Raw genomic sequence first — 25,422 nt, 5'->3', positions numbered from 1 at the left:
AATTTCAAAATTTTCTGGTGCATAAATGTATTTTTAATCTTAAAATGAAAACTTTTTTGCATAATAGATAGGCAAGATGTGAAAAGAAAAAAAAATGCATGAGAGAAACATTGCTTTATAAACCTTAAAACTAAATAAAAAAATTAGATATTTTGCATATGAAAGCATTGTAATGTTTACTAATAAACTGCCAAATTTCGTTAACATTTGCTTACTAATTTAAAAGTTATAGCATGAAAACTATAACAAGCACAGAATGGTTACAAGGTTGGTCCCAGGGACCGAGCCCGGGTAAAAAAAAAAGAGTTAAAAAGGAATGCAACTCTACTCAACAGTAGAAGAACTAAGTAAAGTGGGACAGAGTAGAAGAACAGGAACAGGCTAAGCTGGCAAAGAGAATGGAACAAACCTGCCCAGAAAACCCTCTGAAGCACAATGAAGTGCCTCAAGTAAAAGGTGAATGGAGGAGAGGGAATATAGGAGGAAGGTGAGAAAAAGATGAAGATGTGCAAATGGGGAACCAGAGAGCAAAATACAAGGCAAGGGGCCTGTTCCCCAAGCAGGCCAAACAGAAGTTTAAACAGGGAATCTAGAAAGAAAAGGAAACATGTCTGTAAGTCAGGACAAAAGAGTCATGAATGTGAGAGGAATGAGGCATGTGGGTATGAGTAAGGAGCTGTTAGGGAAAGAAAACAGCATAAACCCTTAATAACACACAAACGAGGGACGACAAAGCAACCCCAAGAATTTGGTTCATGAAGCAATGAATGAGCAATATTAAAGGACACAGGCAAAAAATAAGGAGAAGGAATATACCTGAGAATGATATCCAGAAAGAGGTTGGAAGGTTAAAGTCATTACTCAAATGGTAAAGCACTACCCAAAGCAAAGCAGATCAAATACATAGTCCAATACACCATTCACAACTGGGGAGAAAAAATGTTGGCTAAGTGGATGGGAGTTGGAGGCATAGTAATCATGTGGTAATCCACTACATATTGAACAGATTGTAGCATCCTTAACAGTCAAAGCGCCTCCAGAAGTCATAGTAGAAATAAGGCCTGTGTGTGTAACATCGTCACTCACACAGGACTAAATAGAAGTCATCATCACTTAAGAATTCATGATAAAATTGAAAGCTTTTGAAACAAAAGCTAAGGAAAACGAAAATCAAAGTTTCGTTAAGCAATGCTAATCTCATCAAACTGAACTCAAATGAGAAATTTGAACACGCCTGTTCAATGCAATGCTGAGGTAAAGAATGAAATTATTGCAAGTGCATAGGGAGGTTAATACACATGAAGGTTGTATTGCCCTTCTTCTGGTGGAGGGCTATTGTCACATGAGTATGTTGTAAAGAAGCAGTGGAGTTCATGTTAAGCACGTGAATTTAGGTGGGAGTTGGCTCAAGGCTAGTGGCATGAAAATCTCATAGGAAGATGTGTGAGGGAAACAGCATTTCTGTATACAGAGGAGAGTTACTGTCTCAGAAAAGTTAGATGGTAAAACTACTTTACAACCAAATCTGCAATACAAGGTAGTTTCAGAGAATGTGTATAAGCTTAGAAAAGATATAGTACTAGTTAGATCTTTCTTGTTCCTTTTTTTTTTTTTACTAAATGTTCCCACATCTTTCATATGTGAAACTCTTCCCCAGTTACTAGACCTACTAATTGACACTGTCTTCAATCATATTGGCTAACTGAATTCTTTTAACATATCTATATACATAGAAGTAGACACAACAGAATACAATAAATCCTAATTTATCCAATTCCAGACCTATGATATAACACCTTGATATATAAGCAGCCTTATGGATCACCTGAATATTGTTATGTACCTTCTATATGTCTTTGCATTACATAAAAATATATTTTGTTAATGATATTGTTCCATCTAATACCCTATTCACACTACAAACTACAACAACAAATTACATATGAACAAGGATTTTGGAAATATGGTTGAGTTTCAATTACAGTTAGAGCCACAACACTTGTAGTCACTTGTTTTATTGCTGCTTTATACCAGTGCACCACCTTATCTTTTTCTTCTTTTTTTCATAAGCATAAAATAAATGCAAACATTTCACATTTATGAATAAAATTCAATGGAAAAAAAAGTAAATTAGTTATCATCTGTCTTTCCTGTATCAATCAACTGAACAACAAATATATAGGACTAACCAACATGATAATAAAAAGCTCTGTGGTCAGAATATCAATTTACAATTGCACTGATATTATGATCAGTCTGTAGTTATAAAAACAATATTGTAAATTTTACAGTTAAATCATAAAAGTTAAAGTTTTTCATTTTATAAATAAACAAATATGAACTGATAGTTTAGACAGCAAATAGGATCACTAAACAGAAGCATACATTACAGAATAGAAGTTTAGGTGGAGAGTATGGTAACAGGTTAAAGCTACCATAATCCACAACAATAACAATAAAAAAAGACTCATGTAAGAACTATATTTCTTGTTTTTCATGTGTATTCTTCATTTATTATTATAAAAGTAACTAAAATGTAAAAATCAGTAGCTTAATATGTTAGATAAGGTTAGATTAGGTAAGATAAGGTTTCTAAAAATTAGCAAGCACAGAAGGTAAGAAACACAGAAGAGTTAAGAGAGTGAATTTAGTTAAAATTAATAAATTACCTGGTAAGTAAGGCCACTTGTGAAGATAATCACATTTGTTTTCTAGTCTGACAGTGTTTTCACTGTCTAAGGCTTGTCTGCCTGCTTCTAGCGCTAAGTAGCAAACTTCACATCCATCAAGTACTTGAAGTGTATTGCATACAGCTGTTTGACTTTCCATGCCAAGCTGTCTGGCAAAAAACAGCCATGAAGCGGAAGGCTGAAGAACAGAACAGTGGCTCTGTAACAAAGCTGGAACATCATGAGACATCTTGTTTAGTAGCTGCTCTGGGCTTGTGCTACTTGTTCCACCACCTGAGACTGTCTCATTAGTTTTCAACCGTTGATGATGTCGATTAATGGGTTCCTTCTGCAGCCCAGTTAAGTCCACTTCATCTTCATAAAAAAGCCCAGAGTTATACCCCAAATGTCTGTTGACCACAGCACTAAAACCACATGTACATTTTTCCTGGAGTTCATTGTTTTTATAAGCCACCATGGAATCAGGAAGGTAAAGGCCTATGTCAGTGCCCTTAACATTCATGTTACACACACACAGAGTACAGCTTGAGAAGTTGTGGTCCTTGAAAAGGTTGAGCATTGAATCTGAAAGGATTAGGTTCACAACCAGACTGTGAGCTTCAGGAGTTGTAGATGATAAACTATTATCTATTGAACCTAAATGCTTATTTAAATATGAGGAAGCATTGGAAGCTGGTGACTGCAGATCATAGATAATAGGTAAAGACTTTTGGTACAGATCTGGGCTGTATGACTCTGAAGGGGAAAATGGTGGCAGGTGATACCTAAAATAAATAAATAATTTTGGATTCTTGTTCCATCAAAAATGGAGGACAGAAAAGTATCAGAGTTGGAAAAAGAACAATGGCAACAAAACACTATAAAATACAGAAGGATGAAGATTCTATCACTGGTTATGAACAGTAAGAAAATTACAAACATCATTTATGATATCTTAGTATCTGGCAGTAAAATGTTAGGTTCAAAAACTTATAAAAACCACTGAGCTACAATATTATGCTCATCTGAAATATATTTAGAATTTTGAAAAACAAAACAAATATTAATAGGCTGATATGTATAAATTCATTAAATGCTATTGGAGACATCAGTTGCGAAGTGAAATGTACAAAAGTACCTAGATCTGTAGTCACTTATGATGATTCTAATGACTAGTCTTAATATTCTGTAATGTCATTTTTGGCTTGAATGTCCAGACTTGAAGATACTGAGGATGATTGTAATGTTTTCTCATTAACAGCCTTGACACATACACATAGTGTACTGCTTTTGGCTTTTATTTCTGCAACTAAAATTTAACTCCCCTCAAAAGAAAATTATCTTATATAATCAAGAATGGTGCTATTGCCACACACACACATGGTATTTTGCATAATTGGTACAGAATAATATTATAAATAAAATATAAAATAATGCAGATATTACATTCCTTTTTTCCTTTGAATTTAACATGAGAAGTCTTCTGGAATGGTGTGGTTGTAGCTGTAGAGCAGTAGGGTTCCTACATCACAATAAACACCCATACAGAGCAGCAATCTGTCTACACTCTGTTTAAACAAACAAACAAAAATGTATATACACCAAATAGAACTACTGTGCTTGGTATCTGTCTGATGGAAAAGAAACTTGTGATGACTGTTGTAGCTGTTGAGGTGATGTGGCTTTTGGCTCTGGACCTGACTGCATAACTTCCGATGATGTTGGTGAAGAAGTACATGCTGATGATGTCACTGGCAAAGGACTTCGTGTTGGTGTTGTCAGTGACACTGGAATCCACGATGGTGACACTTGTGACGACTATCATGACCTTGAGATCATTAGCATTGTAGCACAATGATATTTAGTGACTGAAGCTTGCTGTGATTCTGCAAACTTCCTGATGTGGCTTGAATCCCTCTTGTAGCAAACTCCCTCATCAGACTGGATGAAGACCTAACTGCCACACTTGTGAATTACTTCATATGGTTTGTGTTCAAAGTTTGCCGACAATTTGTTCATCTTTTTCTGTTGCAGTAAAACTTTGTCACCTACCCTAATCTTTGACTCTCCACCCCTCAACTTGTCAGCATTTAACTTTTCCTTTCTTATTTTGTCAGATACATGTTTATGCATGTCTGTGTCTGTCTAACCTACTCTAATTTGAAGTAACTTAGTTGTAAGCTGCCTATTATACAATCATTCAGCTGGTGGCTTTCCAGTCACTGTATGTGGTGTGCTACAGTAAGCTAAAAAAATGTATTTAAACAACATCTCCAATCATCACCACTAACATGTGCTGTTTGAATGACTTTCAAAGTTGTTTGATTTTGTCTTTCCACTTCCCCATTAGTTGATGGGTACAGTAGAGTCACTCTTTGGTGCTTGATTCCATGATCTGTCATGTACTTTCTAAAAGCATCTGATGTAAACTGTTTTCCGATGTCTGTTTGTACTATGTCTAATAGACCATGACGTGCAAATATGCTATCTAAATTATATAAAATTTTCTCTGTAGTGATAGATTTGATGAGAGCTAGCTCTAAGTAATGGCTATAATAGTCTACATCTACGAGAATACTTTCTCCAGTTGAAAACAATCCTAATAAATCTGCTCCTACATGTTGCCAAGGGCACTCTGGCAAAGGAGTAATTTGTAATGGTTCTTATTTTGACAATGGACTGACAACCTGACACTTGTTTATTCATACGAGGTCACCATACTTTTTCTTGTAACCTAGCTTTAGTCTTAACAATCCCTTGTTGGCCTTCATTTGCTAAAATTATAACTTCCTGTTGTAACTTTTGAGGCATAACAAACTTAGTATTACATAGCAATAACTTACCTAAACACATTAGTTCAGGAAATACCATCTTGTATAACAATCTCACACTATCTGTAGCATGATTGAGTGTACCTGCTTGAATACACATTTGCAAATTAGTTAAATCTGGATCATCACCAGAGATTTGTTCTACTTGGCAATTTGTGAGCACTTTACGTACTGCAGATTTTGCAACAACAAAAAGAAAAGTACTCTTCTGAGGCATTCCATGAGTTATCTATCATGGCATTTTGCAACGACCAAGACAACGAATGTGCAGCATTCTGTTGATCTGATTTATACCATACAGTGAAGGAATAAGGTTGTAAATGCAAAACCCACCATTCTATACATGCTGAGGGTTTTGATTTTCTCGAATAGATGAATTCAAGCAGCTTATGATCCATGACCAACTCGAATGAAATCCTGTACAAATACAAATGGAAATGTTCATATGCCCAAACAAGCAATAACACCTCTTTTTCAGTTAGAGAATAGTCCTTCTCGACATCTGATGACCTACAACTAGCATATGATACAACTTTAAATTAGCCATGTTGTTACTGAGTTAAAATAGCACTAGGCCCATTGGGCTCTCATCACAGATTACTTGGGTTTTAGCATTTGAATTAAAATATGCCAAAAATTCTGTAGATGCCATTTTTTATTTTAATGCATCAAATGACTCCTGTTGTTGGTAACCTCAAACAAACCTGACATTTTTGCAAGTTAACCTAAACAATGGTTCTGCAAGTGTAGCTGAACCCAGAATATAATGAGCACTGAAATTAACTAAGCCTAGAAAACTATGGACTTCCACTGACATTTTTGGAGTTCTAGTGTCTTTAACAGCTTGAACACAAGTAGCAGTTGGACTGATACCTTTCTTGGATAACAAGTTAACAAGTGTTCCGTGAACACAAGCTGTCAAACTCTGAACTGTGACTTATCTTTGTTTAGAGTCAAACCTTTCTCTTTAAGATGGCATAAAACCTTTTTAAGCCTCTGATCATGCTCACAGCGAGTATGGCTGTATACAATAATATCATCTGAGATATTCTCAGCACCTTCACATCCCTGCAAAGTTTGCCTGATGATGTGCTGATAAATTTTGGGAGATGAACAAATACCGAACATAAGTAATTTATAACGATAAAGACCTTTGTGAGTCACAACTGTTGTGATCTCTCTAGATTTCTCACTGAGCTTGATTTGATGAGAGCCCCATCAGAGATCTAGTTTACTGAATACAATCATGCCATTCATGTTGTGCAATCCTTCATCTACTGTTGAGATCAGATGTCTTTCACACTGCACTGCCTCATTAACTCTCTGCATGTCTATTCATAGCCTTATCTCATCGAAAGGTTTGGGCACGATAATCACTAGGCTAATCTACAGAGTAGGGCCTGATACTTTCTTGGTTATATCCTTCTCTTCTAGCTCATTTAATTTTTCTTCTACTTTCTGATGCAAACTAAATGGAATTTTATGAACTGGTTGTGCTAGAGGCTTTACTGTCTCATCAATGTGTATTTCTAATTGATAATCTCTTAATTTATCAATGTCACCAAAACATTTGGGGTATTTACTCAGAATGGCATCAATATTGGACTCTGTTCCAACAGACAAACAGTGTTGATAACCCAAGCTCAACATACTTAATTGTAGTGCAAGTGTTACAGCCTAACAAAGACTGACTGGCACCTTTAGCTACAAAAACTCAGCTCTAATCACTTTGCTATCTGTAGGTTTAACAGAAATGACCACGTTGAGTTTTTTACTACTTCAATCAGAGATTTACTTCCATATGCATAGAGGATTTGTGAGTGACACTGGGTGTGCATGACATACCACATTATGTGAAATAATTCCAGATACTTTCACTTACAACATTACAACTCACACCAGTCTGAAAGCATTGTCAATGGAACTCCACCAATTACCAATCCTATGGTCAAGGTATTGTCATTACTGTTCAACAAAACAAAAATACATTCATCTCCTGACACCTCTGTACCATCACGCAACAATCCTATGGTCAAGGTATTGTCAACATTGTTCAACAAAACAAAAACACAAGAGTCATCAGGAGATGAATGTACCATCATGCAACAATCCTATGGTCAAGGTATTGTCAATATTGTTCGATAAAACAAAAACACATTCATCTTCCGACAACTCTGCACCATCAAGCAAATCATAACCAGTGATATAATTCACCTTTTTCATCCAAGTAGAACAGTTATCCAGTTTTGAAAAATAGTTAGTCGTGCACATGGTTGTGAGATGCCCTTGAAAATGACATTTATTACAAATCTTGTCTTTAGTGATGTGGCAATTGCGAGCTACGTGATTTCCATAACTACAGCAATAACAATGAATTTGTGGTCTTCCTTTGACACCAAAGTCTGTTTTACATATTGGAGTAGAAAGCAGTCTTGATGTACTGTGCTTATCAGGCGAGCTCATGGCTTGTATGGTCTCTACCCCGTTATGTTGTATCCAAGATGCCTGCTGGTCTGCTGCTCAAATGATCTCTAATACCTTTTCTAAAGTTAGACCTTCTTGTCTCAACAACCTTCTACATAAGTCATGAGATTTACACTTATTTAGAACTTGGTACCTGATCATGTCATCATTTAAATCTCCATATTCACACGAGAAAGCTAACTGTATAAGATGAGTAATATACCTATCAATATTTTAACCATCTTGCTGAACAGCTTGTCAAAATGTATCTTTCAAAAGCACTATTCTTTAGTGGCTCAAAATAAGTGTCAAACTTACCCAGTGCTGCCTGATAAGTATCTCCCATGTCTATGAAGATTGTGAAAATGTCCTGGCATGCAGGTCCAATTACGTGTAGAAGTAAAGCCCTTTTGGCCCCGCATCCATTATAACTGTTGCAGTCAAGTAACAGGTGAACTGCTCTTTCCAGCTTTTACATCACTGAGAAATACTGCTTTGGTTCATGCAGTTGGAAGGCTCAATAGAAGTCAAATTTAATATTTTAGACATAGTCGGCTGGATAGTTGAATCCTGTAACCCATCGCCAAATGTAATGTTTTCTCAATAACAACCCTTACATACACTGTGTACTGTTCTCAGCTTTTATTTCTCCAACTAATTTTTTACTCACTTCAGCAGGAAACTATCTTATATAATCAAAAGTGGCACTAGTGGTGCAAACGAGGTATTTTGCATAATTGGTACAGAATAGCATTATAAATAAAATACAAAATAATACAGATATTACAATGATCGTAATGTTACTGTCTTGTAATCTTTAGTGTCACTTTTAGCTTGATTATCTAGAAGTATAGACACTGAGGAAGATCATAACATTTACACTCTTGGCTTGGATATCTGCACATGTAGTCACAATATCTGAGATCCACTATCAAGATTCCAGTGTTGACAAGCTTTACACATAAGATGATATATGGTTTCTATGCATTACTACTTCTAAAATCACCCACATTCATAAAAAAAAAAACATACCATACAGACCTCTCTCAGATGGTACTCATTTACATGTGCCTATACTGGATGTAGTTAGGTTACTGTAAAAGTTACAGAGAGCCATTCATGATCTATAGTAATGATACAAGGATGAATAACTACATCTTTTAGTCTTCTTTCCCCACCCCATTTTACATGCTTTTTGAAATCTTTCAATTACATACTGATGATTTTGAGAAACCCAAACACACAAAATTTCAAGAGAGATGTCTGCTATGGTAAAATACTAATTCATATTTGTACTTGCACCTTTAAGAAGAAAAGACAGGTTGACTTATACATATGCGATGAAGTCATTTCTTATTAGCATTCAATCTGTACAAAGATAGTATTTCTTCACAGTATAGTGGTGTCAGCATATTAGCCTAATAGCATGCACCTTGGCATTTTTATTAACTCTCCAAATGCTTAGCTTGCATTGTAGCTATAACCTATGAGTACTATAAATCTACTGGGAAAACATTTGAAACACACACTACATCGTTTTAATGTTGTATTACTTGCAGAAAACATTTGTAAAAATGTAAGTAGAAATATGCTTCATCTAATTTTTATGATATATTTCCATTTATCACATGCCATATACTGCACATACAGCTCTCAACAGTCCATCTTTCATTCAGGTTTGTGAACATAACATGAACCATAATTTCTCTTTACTGACATCAATCAACACTTCAGACATCCCTTCTTTTTTTGAAATGTTAAAACTCTGTAAGTTCTATGTTTTTGGCATAGATTGTATGTGAGAAATTCCAGTAATGTGACCCTCTAAGAAAGGGTCAATTTTAGAAGAATCAGGACTTGTAAGTAACCACACATCAACTTAATTACAACAAGAAGGTCAAGACTTTAAATTAGTGTAGTCACAAGCCACAGAAATGGCTGGATATGCAAATTGTTGCCACGTATTGTTAACAACCCTCTGTATTTTGAATACAAACTTACAACAATTCCACCAATGTATAATCCTTTTTTCATATCCATGCAGTTTTGGTATCTTTCACACACTCATTCACTAATGATCTACTTTTCTTGCATACTTTGGTCACAACAGTGTATATTATGTGCAGTATCATTGTTACTAAAAAACTTAACTGATAATGAATAAAATATCTTACCCATTAAAATGATTGTCTGGGACACCAGCAGATGTTGCTAGCATTCCTGCCTGTGATGAAAAATAAAAATGCCAATAAGGTTTGTAAGTAGTCTCTGGTGGAACACTGAGTGAGGGTAGTGTATTGCTAGGAAGGCTGGAGAGAGGAGAGTATTTATTTGAACTCAGAAACTTGTACTGTGCCATGGGCTTGTATACATATGACCAATCCTGAAAACAGCCAAAATTAAAACAGTTATTCAATTTTAAAGTCATACTTTCATAATATAAAATAGTTAACTGGCATGATATGCCAAGCTTATATAATAATCAGGGATTATCAAACCTATTAAATTACACTAAAATTCCTTGTACCAGTAAATAAGTCTTAAAAATAGCTAAACAATTTTAGAAACATGACAGAAAAAAAATAGCATGGATTGTGCCTATTAAGATAATGCATATGTGAAATCCTTTGGTAAACAAATACAATAGGTATCTGAAAGTCAAAGTAATTACATAGGAATTTTACATGATATGAAGTAAAATTACAAAAATTATTTCATGCAAAACTTTTCCAATTGTGAAATGATAATTTGTGTAACAGCATGTTTCAAAATGAAAGTAATGTATTTGATTTGGCTTATACTTATGCCAACCTGACAAAAACAGGAAAACACAGCACACTTTATGGCCTATGTAAAATTTGAACAAAAAATCCTATATAGATATTTTGCATGCACACACTTCAAATTTATATATTTATAAATAGTGCTTACTTTATTGAACAGAAATGACCAGAAAAATCGTTTTTAATCTTGGCTTATCATATAACTCACTCATAAAAATGTCACATTTCACATACCCTGTATATAATAAGTGTTTGCATTTCATCCCCAGTCTTTGTTCAACTCACTGGAAGTGTTAACAATGATTGTTGTAGCACCCTAATAACTTTAGGTATGTATGGAAGTTGGTCTTGAGGTTCTGTATTCCTTGTACTATTTGAGTCCCAAGAATCACATTACTGATGCTGTGTGTATGTGCACAGCACAACTATATTCTTGAGGCTGCACGACAAAGCAATTCCAATCTGGTACAGGTGGGTCACTCCGTCATGCTGAATCCAGAGTACACCTTACTTGAAATAAGGCAAAACTGAATCTTTATATGGAGATGATGATCTGTTTATTACTGAACCATACAGTTCATTCTCAAATATACGTTTGTGTATGTATAATACTGCCTGTTTCAGCCAGTACACATCTAGTGTAAGTGATTGCAAACATTCGTCAGATAAATAAAAAAAAAAGTCAAAAGCTGCATCACCTGCTTTAATCTTTACCATATCAACTTCTCTTGTGTACAAATCTTCAAATTCTATAATCTGTTGGGGTGTTTTGGTTGTTTCACCAGTTTGAATACACATTGTGCAACAGTAGTTAGCTTGTGTTCTGTGTGAGTGCAGGCTGATACCAGTTACATAAAGCACTAATTCTCTCTATATAATATTAATAATAAAAAAAAATCTGAAGGAGGGTATATACCATGTCCAATAGCTTTCACTGCTTTATGCAACCATTTGTTGCTTCTACCACCAATGTATTTTTGTTACAAGCTTTAAAAAACTGGGTCTTTCTGCAGAAAGAATGGCTTCTAGTTTTGCACACCCAGTTTTTGTAAGAGATTCACTGCATCTCTATATCTTCTATTCATAACAGCCACGCCAGGTGGTTATATCAAGATGCAAATGTTTTCAACATCACGTATATGTGATCAGTAATTGTTGTATCATTATTCTGCCCATCAGTAAAATATGGAAAAAAACAACAACAACACAATGTATCCATCAGTGGATACAATCATCAAAGGTTTGAAAAATGGCTGCAGCTTGTGTATACAGAATTTTGTTTCAGGAATGCATAATTAGGACGTTTATGTGTACATGTGTGTGTGTGTGTAATCTAAAACTAAGATGGCAACATAATTGTTCTCTTCTACCAAAATGTCCCGTGCAAGAGGATAGATATGATTAGATAATTCTTGTAGCCTAATATCTTCAAATCCAAGAAAATGGGGAACTAACCTTCTCTCCAAAGCAGAACAAGATGAGTGGATTACTTTATTTACAAAAAAGTATTTTCCAAGACCAAAATTGTAAACAGAATTCTGATGGATAATCCAGTGAAGATATTAATGAAGATAGCCCACAAGTAAGCTCATGCACAACAGACATGGGTATTTCTCAAAATGACACCTTTAAATATAGGTCATCAAACTGTCTTATCACTGTCTATTTCACATGATTTCCCACTCTTTTAGTTTTACTAAATTGATTAGTATCTTCACGTTTTTAATTCTTATCAAGAGAACGATCTATCATCAGATACAAGAATCATGTATATTTTTACATTTAACAGACATCAAATAGGTAGTATTACACAATATAACTTTAAATACAGGTCATCAAACTGTCTTATCAAAGTCTATTCCATATGACTTTATTGGTACTGCAAGTGTCTAAGAAATCAAACACTTCTGTTCTCTTACAATCTTTCATCTTCTCATTTATCAACTAGCATGAGTAAGGTTACTCAGGTACAAATTGCTTTCTGTTCAAGTGACTTTTACAACATCAGATCACCAGCAGGGATGTCAATAGCATGTATAACAAATACTTAGATTTGTGCTTCAAGTGATTCAGCAGTTAGCAGATTTTCTCTCTGTTTGAAAGTAACTTATTAATTCATCATTAAGTGGTCAAAAATATGACTTCTTTCTTAAGTTTGTCATGTTATATGGCATAATTAAATTATGTCTTGCTAATTCTATTTCAGTGTAAGCTTTATAAACACCTCAGTAGCATTGGCTTCATAGCCAATATCTCCAATTCATTTAATAACAGAACTCATAACGTCTAACCACACTGCACAAGTTGATATTTCATATAAGGCTGTGGTTGCTTTTTGGACGTTGTAGAGATACACCAGAAATTAAAAGGTTTAAAACTTTCAATTATGACAAACAATGGATCTTGACACTTCAGTATAAACAAGATTTTACAACAAAATAGCCAAAACTACCTTTAAAAAATATAATCTTTTAATATTTATGACATATAATGATAAACAACATACTGCAGTTCTTTAAAGATATTGCTTACATTAATAAATGGATGCAATGTGGGAAAAACAAAACATCTTAAATTGGGAAAAAATTATACAACTGGACCTTTATATTATTCAACAAACATGGAAAAAATAAAGATGTAGTAACTAGCAACTTGATTTCTGAATAGTAGTTATAATATAGGTGAGGCAGTTTCCATAGAATTATATTCCTCCTTTTTTTGTTAGCAAAAGTACTTACATTTAGTTGTATTTCTGAAACAATGTGCCCAAAGATAAAATATGCTAGTAATAGTCCCTCATTTTATTCTTCAGGTAAGGCTGACACAAATCTCTAAAGTATGTATTTTACATTCATCTATTTTGCTCTCACAATTCAAAAGGTTTAACCTTTATCTCTCCAGTTACACCACTTTTTATGTAGTTATTTCAGTCCTAAATTGATACATCTTATGCACTACAATTTGAAAAATAGTACATAGAGCAACAACAAAGAGAGATTCAATGTTTTAGTACTACTACTTTTGTAAACTATAAATCAATAAATACAAAAATTATGACATTCTTCAACTCATCAAAAACTTAATCTTTAAGGCACTCAAACCATCAACACTTACTCTAGTTCGTTCAAAGTACTGGACTATAATATTTAGGTTTAACAATCATTAATCAAATGAGAAATCACTACTTACTCTGGTTTGTTCATACAGCCCTGAAGTATCAAAGCTGGCATGATTATCTAATCTTTCCCTGATTGTTGGTAAGCCATTATTACCATCCACTACTGTAATATCAACAATCCCAGATGGAGATGGAGTAACATGGGGTTCTAAAGATGGAGGAGTGGGAAACATCCGCATTAACTCTGCTGGACCTACAGATGAAGTTTAAATCCATTACTTTAGAAAAACCAAATACAGTTTCTTACAGTAAAACAGTTAGGGCCAGGTCCAGGATAATAAACAGATTGCTTATTTATTTTAAAGCTTAAGTTCAGGTTCTCAAAGTGTCCCTAAACTCAATATAAGCTATTCTTTAAATACTAATATTCTTAAACCATTAGAGTACTATCACAATTTGACAACAAACTTATTTAATCATTGCACTGTTACCTTCAAAATTCCAATAACAAAATAATTATCTATAATAATTCTCAATAATTTATTATTTTGCATTAAATAAATATGTAAAAAAGCAGTTAGTAAGCTATAATAATCTTTTATGGCATACTTTACCTTTTAGAGTAAAAAAACAGAAACAAATTCAGTTTCTGATGTGATAATTTGTATTTTTCCTTATTTATAGTGATAGATTATGCCTAACTTTTCTGCCATGATTTAGTCTAAAGTTTATTGAAACTTCTATTAAACGTGTACAAATTGAGACAAGATTTTCTTTCTTCAACACATCATAAATTATTTCTGAACTTTTGACTTTGAAATAGGCTGTATTTACCCCTCATTCATCATACAGAAGAATATAATAAATAATTCTAAATGTTACATTACTAGAAACGTATAGCCTTTTAGACTGTATCTTCTAAAGCTTGTGTCACTTCATATTTGATAATCTGCATTAAACTGACTATACCACAATTTTAGAAGATTTATTTAAAAAAATAAATTTTGTTGATAATAATAAATGTACAGAATTAATGTACATTATTAAAAAGGAAAAAGTACAATTTCTCCATTAAGAAAGCAATTTAGGAAAAAATTATATTATGTTTTTAATTTTAGCAAGGGTCTATTTTATAACATTTTTCATTTTGCCGTGATATGAAGATGTTATTGACTTATTTCTTAAAAAACAGAACACATGCACTAAATAAACTTTTTTTTTATAAGAGACTCAATTGTAATGAAACTTTTTTATTAACTTCCCCTAATGATGCTGAAAAAATGTGCAAAGTTTCATCCAACTCAGACTTAAACTGTTTGAAGAGCTTTGCAGACAGACAGATGTTAGCCTCTTATATATATATATAGATTCAGATATTTGCCTTGTATTTGAATGTTTCCAAATTCAGGTATATATATTATTAAGTAACTTATACACAATATTTAAAAGGAATCAAATATTAAATTCAAACACTTGTTGTACTACAACAATAAAATTCCAGATCCTTGATATGGTAAAAACTAGGATAAAAGTAATAAATCAATTATTTACACACTATCTACTGACATTTCATCCATGTCCATAACTATCATTTTATTCCATATTCTTTTGTTGTTTTAATTCAGACATCCCTTGTCTATTTAACTGAGTTTTACTTATCCATTCTAATGTTGAGAGGACAGTAAACTGGTAATCCATTTTCATACTCATCTCAAATTATATAAACAGGAATTATTTTTAATAGTACTCACATTTGATAGTTTTATGCAATATACTTGTTTGGGATAAAATTAAAACATAATGAATTTATATCTCACTAAAAAATACTGATAACACAGATCTCTGCAATACCTATTTGTAAAATTAATACCCCTTAGCGGTGTAAAAGTTCTTACCCAGAAATGAGGTACTGTTTGCATTTGTTACATTCTCTTCGTAAGGTGTGAACTTTATGGAATTAGGTGTGGCTGGATGCTGGAACTGATAAAATATTTTACTGTTATGTACAAAAGTTGCAAAAAACATCAAAACAAGTCTAATTAGCTTAGTTTTACATACTTTTTCAGTATTTTTTAATTAATTATGTTTTACATAACAATTTTACAGAATTTGTTTAATTGAACAACACTGAACAACAGAAATCCTTTAAAAACATCAGGATTTGACTCCATAGAAGTTAATTTTATTTACAAGATATCATGTAAATAAACATTACCAACACAGCAAATCAACCCTATCTCGGCTGGTAATGTTATATTACCCCAGTTTGTTTCATTCTCACACTTAAACTGCTTATGCTAATTACACGAAATCTGATACACATTTTCTACATATCTCGTTTGTGTTTGAAAAATTATATAATTTAGTTCAGTATTTGTATAATATTTTACAATGTGAATTTTTGGAAATTTTGTTTTGAAACACTGTCTAACATGAAAAAATTCTTCTTTTTGTCTTAGGCTTTTTTTTTATTGTATGCCTAAAATCATGTAAATGTGTCCATAAAAGTATAATTCTTGTGTCAGTGTTTTTCTAATAACAACATGCTCATTTTCTCATTTGTTAAAAGAAGCTCTTACATACAAAGAAATAACTATTAGAAAATATGAAACAATGAAATAAAACAGGATTTTTTAAGTATGATCAATCAAAAAGTTCCATTTAAAATATCTAGTTGGTCAAACTTATTTTGTTTTCATCAATTATTTATATTTGTTATTTATCTTTACCCACTGAAGTAGTTATGTAGCCATGAAACTAATATAAAATATAGATAAACAGTAAAAGCAGTGATCACCAGAAACACAACTTAAAGTTGTTTTCCAGACCAGGAATAAAAGCATTCTCAAAAGAAACAGTAATCGGAGAATTCATGTCATATATAGGCTTGCACAAACGAAATTTCTTTTTTTTTTCTTTTTACGAAAATCAACTAGGTAACACAAAAAACACTTAAGGTATCTCCAATGGTCATAGCACAGAGAAACCCATTAACAAATGCTTTGTCAAGAAAAAGTTATAATGTTATCTGAATGAGGTGTTTAGATACAGTATCAGAATAACAGAGGGTGCATTGACATAGGTGGAGAGTGTCACGAGACAGATATCACCAAGGGCAATTAATTGGGAAATAAAAGACTGGAGCAAGTGAGAAAAAAATCAGACCAATGCTTAAATGGGCAAAGGATGAAATCCTAGCAGTCAAGTAATACCTGTAGTGTGAGAGGAGGTAAGTAAGTTTTGGAAATATCTTTTATGTTTTCATTTAACTCTCTGACTATGAGGCATTGCACCTACTACATAACCACCAAAGTAACCATGAGGTTAATCATACTATAACTTTTGTTAATGTAAGTGTATCTTCACATGATTTTGCAGACTCTCAGTAAACATTACATGGCCTTTGTATACATATATCAGATTTGTTAACCCTTTCCACACGAGTCACGGGTCAAAGGCCATGTCATCGCATTTGTTGACTCGCATTCAAAATTTTATTGAACTATTATTTTATGAATTTATGTCAATAAGTTTGGTATCAAACTGTAGATTATAATTCAAATTTCAATATCATACATTATTTGATTTCTTAATTTAAAAGTAAATATTAAAAAAAACAGTTAAAAATCAATTTTTGTGTGTAATGTGGTATGTTGAATGCTGCACTGGTTCAAATTGGATGTTTGTGTTGTGTGAATTAGGAACTTAAATTACCAATATTTACAAGCTAGAATATAAAATAAGAATCTCCTATCTTTTCAATTTGCTGAGATATCACTCATATATATGGAATCAAGCACTGTGGCCCCCTCACCTCTTTCCATTTCTGGAAATGCTCCCTTATATATACTTACTTCTGTCTATGACGTGAATAACCAAATGAAACCTCAGAATGTCCCCCTAATCCCTAGTGGCTTTCTAAGCCATTTTCAAGTATTACGACATCATCTCGTACTTTCAATACAAACCTTCAAGGTGGTAAGTTGAGTCTTTAGTCTGCTGAAAATTTCATATTTTTTTTTAGACCCAAATACAGCTTAGTTACTATGCTTGATATATATATATATATATATATATATATATATTTCACTTCACATCTTCCAAAGGCTAAATTTTATAAGTCTTAGCAACCTACAACACACAGCAAAATGAGTACAAAGGTTGTAACAAGAAGAGATAATTGTTTGCTTTACTTCTTTATCTACTCCTCTATGATTTCAGAAAAATAAGTTTAAGAACTTATTTGTAAATAGTAATAATGTATTTTGTGTGTGTATGTATATATATATACAATATATGTAATAGTTGAAATCTGACTGTTTTTCACAAAATACTAGTCCACTAAAACACAGCCAAGATAGGTCACTTTGCAAAAACTAAAGGCTTAAATATTGCCAAATAAAATTAAGAACTTAAAACTCATATACTATTAACATATGGATTATTAGCTAAAATATTATTTATATGAATTTGTAGAGCATAAACAAAAAGTATTTTAATTAAATGTTGAATGAAAGTTACTAAAAACCTCATGATATGCACTGTAAAGAATGCCTGTGAAGAGAGGGTTATGGTTAAATGGCAGAGAGAACAGGTGGTTAAGGGTTCTAAGGGAGGACAAATAAGAGTATTTAGAACATTAATATCCCAATCCAGCAATAGTGTATGGCAAGGAGGACAACTGATCCAGAAGGAACTCCAAAAGGGAAATGGTGTGAGAGGAAAACACTGCGGTATCTAGTAGAACTGAAGATGTTGGCCAAGGATGCTTGATATCCTGCTCGGTAGATACTGAGGAGTTATGATCAAACAGCCAGGTAAGAAACTCTGGGACGTGAGATATGGTTGGTCAGGAAGGAAGGAATCCATGGTGCAATGGCCAGGGGCAAAAGGTGAAACACTTTCTCTGATAAAACATGGGTGATGAAAAGCAAACCGACTGGAAGAAAATTGATGCTACACATGCAGATAGTCCAGATCTCCTTGCAAGGGATCATACAAAAGTCATGTGTGAAGACAGAGTTTGGTGAGTGCAGGACGAGAAACTAGTGATCGAGACTGACGGAGAAGGAATGGCAAAAGAGGATGAGGTAAATGGTTGTTGTTTGGAAAAGGATGAGAACCAGGAACCAGAGTTGTGCTGGCCAAAAAGGTGCTATAAGAAGTACTCAACACAAAGTGAGCTGGATGATGGACAACACCTTGGGTAAGAGATGGATAAATGGGTAGGCATATAGGTACAGGTTGGTCCAGTCTTGATTGAGAGCATCTATATCCAAAGCCAGAGGATGAGGTACTAGGGACCAGAACAGGGGTAATTTGGTGATGTGATGTATGATAAATGCATCCAAATGAGCGGTACCCCAATATGTGCATAGCCATCAGAAAAGGGTCAAGGGACCACTCCATGGGGAGGATCTGGTTGGGATAAAAAATACGATCGCAACCAGAGTGAATGCACCTGGAAAATGACATGGAATGAAGCGTGTGTAAAAATCATGGGCCCAAAAAGAGTAAATCTAATTTTCTGAAACAGAGCAAACTTAAATGGGTACCACCCTATTGATTGATGTATAATACAACTGTTGAATTATCAGAAGGGAGCATGATCAATTTACTTGTACAGAGAAAAAGAAATAATCAAAAGAGTTGGATGGACGACTAGTAATTCCAAGACACTGATATGCATGATTGTCTCAACAGGAGACCAACGATTCAAAACCTTCCAATGCTCTAAACTTGCCCCCAATCCATGAAAGAAGCATCTCTGAACAGGTGCAACACTGGAAGCGGAGGTAGAAAAGGAACACCACCAAGATGTTGTCTCTTTCTAGCCACCATATGAAACTGAGTAAGAGGGAAGATGGGAGATGGTTAACAAAGTCCAAGGGATCCCTAGCAAGGTTCCATTGGTTGGGCAGCATCCATTGAAGGGGTACATGTGAGTAGGACTTACGACTATAAGAACTTCCATGGAAGCCCACCTTCCCAAAAGAGAAGAACTTCTCATACAGTGAGTGTAGGAGAAGTAAGGACCTTGGTGACAAAAAGCTCCGTTGACTGGAGACAAGGAAGAGAAGGCTAGGCCCAACTTAGGTAGGAGTTGGAAAAGACTTCCAAGTGGACAAGATGTTGGACAGGTGAAAGGAAGGACTTCTCAACCTTGATGATCCAACCTACATGAGCTGATTCTATCAGAAGCAACTCTATGTGTTTGTGAGCTACAAGTTGTTTGGATGGAGCCATTAAGAGCCAATCGTCCACAAGCAACTTTTTAACATGACTGTGTTTAAATGAGAAGTGTGAAAGTTAGGCTTAATAATTTAGAGAGAGTAACATGTTTCAGGAGAGTGTGCCATGCTCTTACTGGTGGAGAGTTGCCACATGTTTATTTGCATGCGAAGATGAAGTAGAATCACATGGAAAGTGGAGTAGGTGGGAGTTTCCAAGCTAGTGGCAAGCAAAAAAATTTGTGCATATAAAACGTAGAACTGAATGAAAGCTATTTCGTGAGCAAAGGTAAGATACCATACTGGAAATACTTTTCTTCACCTGAAAATTGTCAAATTTCATTTGCATAATCTCTATAATCTCCTAAATGAATATAATATGTTTTTTAGAATAACTTTATATCTTATCTGTTATTTTCTCAACCTTAACTCTGTACAGGGTTGGTTCATTTGACCGACCTCATAAAAAATTAGGAAATAAATCTAAATTACCCTTTTTTCTTTCTAGAATGACTGCAAATTATAATAGAAAACCACAAATGTTTATTCTAAATAGCTTAAATCTCGTAACAGTATACATCTATTTATATTTATTAATCTTTTGTTTTATTAAGTTCTGAGCTGTGTCTAACTAATAATCAGCCACAACATAAGCTGTAAATCACACAGTACATATGCAACTCATGTTATCGTATCAAATAACATGAAACTGACCTTTACAAAGAACAAGTGTCTTAGTCTTAGTACGAGTGTACCAGTATTTTGTAAAATACAATGACATTTTGGTTACCATATATTTCATATGTACATATATCAATACTATTTACACATAACTTCTTAAATTTCAATTAGTTTTGTTAAAACATAGAAAAGTAAGTACAAAATATATATAAAACAATGATCTCTACCACTTACGATGTTACAAAGTTTTTATACTCATACATCATACTTACTAAGCCTCCTTGATTTTTGCACGTGGAGTATGTAAAAAAACTTTTGTAGGTTTTATACAACCATTTTGGAATAACAACAAATTATTAATTAATATCCACTACCGGCACTTGAGTTTAAAATTGTTTGTTAAAAATTATAATAAATAATTAATTGATATAACAATACAACAAAAATCCACCATAACTATAAGGCTTCCTAACTAAGCTGTATTTGGGTATAAAAATCTCATTTCTGATCATATAATTGCCTTGATCACAACTCTTCAAACCCTCTAACGGTTTTCACTGCTTTACCCATGTAAATACTTTAGGAAGATTGACAGAATTACATACTTCAAAATGAGTGCTTTCAATTGGTTATAAACATGTATTCAAGAAAAGTAGGCATAGGTAAATAGGGTTTGCTAAATATAATATCTCAGCAAATAGAATAGGTAGAAGGTTCTTATTTCATATTCTAACTTGTCAATATTAGTAATTTAAGTTTCTAATTCATTAGACTTTGCATTTTATGACACCCACAATAGAATCCGAGCAAAAGCGGAAGACTATGTGACATACAAAAAATCAATATTTAATTTCTTTTTTTTTTATATTTTCTTTTGAATTAAGAAATTAAATAATGTATAATACTAAAATTTGAATAATAAACTATAATTTGACTTCAAATTTATGGACATATATTGATCAAATATTAGTTTGATAAAAGTTTGAATACAAGTCTACAAAACATGATGACATGCACTCTGAACCCTACCTGTAACCTGGATAGGGGTTAAACTGTAAGATGTAATTTCTTTTCAATTGTTTTTAAATTTAGTTCTTAGGCTACAGTGAATATGTTACTATGCAGTACTTTATAAAATAAGAGTACAACGCATTAGACAACAAAAAAACCTGACATTTTACCATTACTACTATAAAAAAAATAGGGAGATTAGACTTACTATTCAAACAATACATTATTTAACAAATAATTCTTAAAAACAATGGTATATTATTACTTTCCTCAAATGAGTGCCATGTAACCTAACACTTTTAAAAGTTCAATTAGCAGATAAATATACTAAGCCTACCATTTCATTACTGCTTTCATCAGAAGCGCTCACTTCAAATATATTTTCTAGGTCATGTTCTGTAAGCTGAAGGTCTTCTTCTCTAGTGAAACTGGTAATATGAGGACGAGGAGTGAGTGGGGATGTTGCACACGAAAGTTCATTCAAGACAGACGGCTTAGAAAGTTCTCCAGGATAGGGAGCAGGAGGAGGAGTAACCTCTTGTTCTCTTGTCTTCTCTCCCTCCTATAAAATTAGTTGTCACATCTGTACTTTTGTCTGGATTTCAATAAAAGTATGACTATCTCTCTTTAAAAAATCAATAAAGCACAAATACCTTAACTTTTGAATACTAATTGGTATGCAAATGATGCCTACATCTTTTGTAAAGAAAGAAAGCTTTAATACTTTGATAGGTGTATCAAAAACTCTACAATACTGAAAAAAATGGTATGACAATTCATACAGCAGACACCTTCAGTAAAAAATATTTTCATTAAAAAAATCTGTTCAGCAGTAAAAGAATGCTAAATATTCTGTGAAAAAACTTTTTAACAAAATAGTAGCAGAATCTACTGACAAAAATCTGTACTAGAATTAACATAACTTCTAACTAGCACATAGATAAGTATTTTGATGCTCCATAAAAGCCAATTATCATTCAATATACACAAAACAAACTGTAATTGTATATCTTTAATTTCATTATACTCAAATCAAGGAAAGAGAAAAACATTTAATAATAAAGTATTATTCACCAGTCTGTTATATTCAAATAATGAAAATATGCAAAAATGCTGGTATAATCAAATATTTTGTTTTAAATTTAATTAAGAATGCTCATCTATCTACTCTGGTTTCCAAATACTTACATTCTAAGTTATTCTGTCTATGGTTTTGTTATACTCTTAACACAAAAAAGAAGAAAACCTAGAAATTAATATGCTTTCAATACGTACTTTGATAAACATATCAATACAGCTTCTATAACTTGATCCACCAGGAGAAGAACTACGCTGTTCATCCTCAAAATCATCATTGAACTCATAAGGGTCTTTTGACTTTGAACTGTTGAGGGTTTCTTCTAAATCACCTAGAATACTCTCTGTCCTAACACCAAATCCACAATTAAAATGCTTTCTTTTTTTCTGCTCAGGCTCCCTAGAGTAAAAGAACATATATTCATCACTCCTTTCTATCAGATAAAAAAAAATTATATTTTACACCTTAACTGATGGCCAAGTTTAATTTTTATACCTGTGTAAAGCTACACAAGTTATCTATGCGAGCCATTCATAATTTTGACTTGAAAGACTAGTGGGATGGCAGCTAGTCAACAGAATTCATCACCAACTCATGGGCTACTCTAATTGAACAGTGAGATTTGACGAACACTCATATAATGAAACCAGAGTTTGAAAGCATCAGCTCCATGTGCCTTACAAAGACACGGCAAGGACTTAAATAACTTTTAAGCTATAATGCACCCATGGCTACAAAGTGCAGAGCATGATTCTGTGGCAATGTGAAGTGTGTTATGAACTCTCAGTCCAGCACACTAACCATTAGACCATATGGCTAGAAGAATTTAATTTTATCAAACATTTTCTGTTACAGTATACATATGTATGTGTGTCAAAATAATTTACTCATTTGTTGTTAAATATTAGACAAACCAACTAATACTTACATTTATGAACCATGTATAAGAAAAAAAGTACATTTTAGTATATTTAACAACTTTTTTGGTTTAAAAACATATTAAAAATCTGTTAGTTTGAAGCAATCAAAGACAATCTTTAGGTAACTAGGTATTTCCATCAACTGAAATATGAAAGTAAATTCAACACTGTGACTCATTTGTGCTAGTAATTACTAATCAGAGTATTCACACCTAATTCTAAAAAATTGTAAAAAGAAAGTGAACTTTTTTTTCTGGTAAATATTGCACTAGAAAAATGTTCGAATTGTGCTCTTTAGTCATATACAACTTTTTGCATCAAAATGATTCAATGTACAGAGCTCAAAACGTTAATAAATTTTACTGATATAAACTGTAATGTTTTCTTATATTAAAAGAGCTATCCTTAATTGAAAAAATAATAGTTTTTTTAAAGAACTCCAGTTTTTAGTACTACATTTAAAAATTACATCAATAAAGATATAATCAAACCCTCACGTACAGTCCTTGTGAAAGTCATGTACTTGTTGCATGGGGGAGTACTTTTATTTAAAATTGTGTTTGTTATAAAGAAATGGTTGTTGCACATACCATAGTTATTTTTTAAATTGTCTGAATCTTGAATGCCCATAGTGTGAAATTTTTTTATGGATTTTTGTTTATGGTGCCATTCAATAGATGGCGCCACAATCACAACTTCTGCATTGATATCTTGTATTTCAGCATATTTTTGGCTTTCCAATCTTGAATTGCTTTCTTTAGATCGTCTTCTTATAAGTTTAAAACACACCCTAAGAATACAGAAAAGTCTTTAAACAATCAACATTTCATCTCTGCATCAATATTATCAATATGTTGATGTTTAAAGATTTTTCTGTAGTTTTGGTTACATACATAGATACTGACATACACGCTACGTCCATTACAGTAAGATGAAGATAAGCCTCTTATTAAAACAAATAAAGAAACACTCTATATTAAACAGTCTGTAACAAAGATAACTATAATTTTGATAAAATTTACAAATTAAAAAAACTTATTTCACTGAGTAGTCTATTATACCAATCGATCAAATAAAACATTTGATAATTACCAAGATGTGGAATGAAGACTTGAGTAATCATATAAACATTTTGTTCTATGAAATGATTCTTCTTCCATGATCTCTTCTTCTTTCAATGTGGACAACACTGGTCGTTTAATACCCTGATTAGATACTTTTGTATAAATGGATGTATTACTATGTATAAGTTGAGCTTGCTTCTGATCATTAGCTGGCCAGTAACCAGAGAAAGTAGAAACTCTATGTGATCCTTCACATATTTTATGATGCTCAGGTGTCATAGGCAGATTTTGATAGGGTGATAATACCTGGAAAAAAAAAATGTTCATCAATATTTAAGTCTACAGTCATATTTGAATAATTATCCCCTCCTGCAAAGATACAAGTAATTTTCATGATTTTGAAACCAAGTCCAACCAATAAATGTAAATGAATTAGTTAAATTATCTTTTAACATTATATACACCTGGAAAAAAGTTAAGCACCCCCAAATATTTTTCAGGATTGCTTATTGAAAATAAGGTTTAATTTTCATGATGTTGAGCAATGTTCATAATTTCAAACATAATTAAAAGG

General features: G+C 33.0%; 1 protein-coding gene across 3 annotated transcripts in view; it reads right to left on the bottom strand.

Moving 5' to 3' along the window:
• Window positions 1–25,422, bottom strand: part of LOC106468311 (mediator of RNA polymerase II transcription subunit 13-like) — a 98,033-nt gene that overhangs the window by 35,451 nt on the left and 37,160 nt on the right. For all 3 annotated transcript variants that reach the window (XM_022396655.1, XM_022396656.1, XM_013928729.2), the window contains 7 exons: window positions 24,877–25,154; window positions 23,062–23,263; window positions 22,124–22,348; window positions 15,760–15,844; window positions 13,936–14,117; window positions 10,138–10,346; window positions 2,670–3,454 (listed from right to left, as the gene is read on the bottom strand). In XM_022396655.1, the coding sequence (XP_022252363.1) occupies window positions 2,670–3,454; window positions 10,138–10,346; window positions 13,936–14,117; window positions 15,760–15,844; window positions 22,124–22,348; window positions 23,062–23,263; window positions 24,877–25,154 (1,966 nt within the window). The remainder of the gene's footprint in view (window positions 1–2,669; window positions 3,455–10,137; window positions 10,347–13,935; window positions 14,118–15,759; window positions 15,845–22,123; window positions 22,349–23,061; window positions 23,264–24,876; window positions 25,155–25,422) is intronic.

Source organism: Limulus polyphemus, unplaced genomic scaffold (assembly GCF_000517525.1).
Source record: "Limulus polyphemus unplaced genomic scaffold, Limulus_polyphemus-2.1.2 Scaffold2960, whole genome shotgun sequence".
NCBI lineage: Eukaryota > Metazoa > Arthropoda > Merostomata > Xiphosura > Limulidae > Limulus > Limulus polyphemus.
The sequence above is the reverse complement of the archived record's forward strand: the minus strand, read 5'-3'. Positions and strand labels throughout refer to the sequence as shown.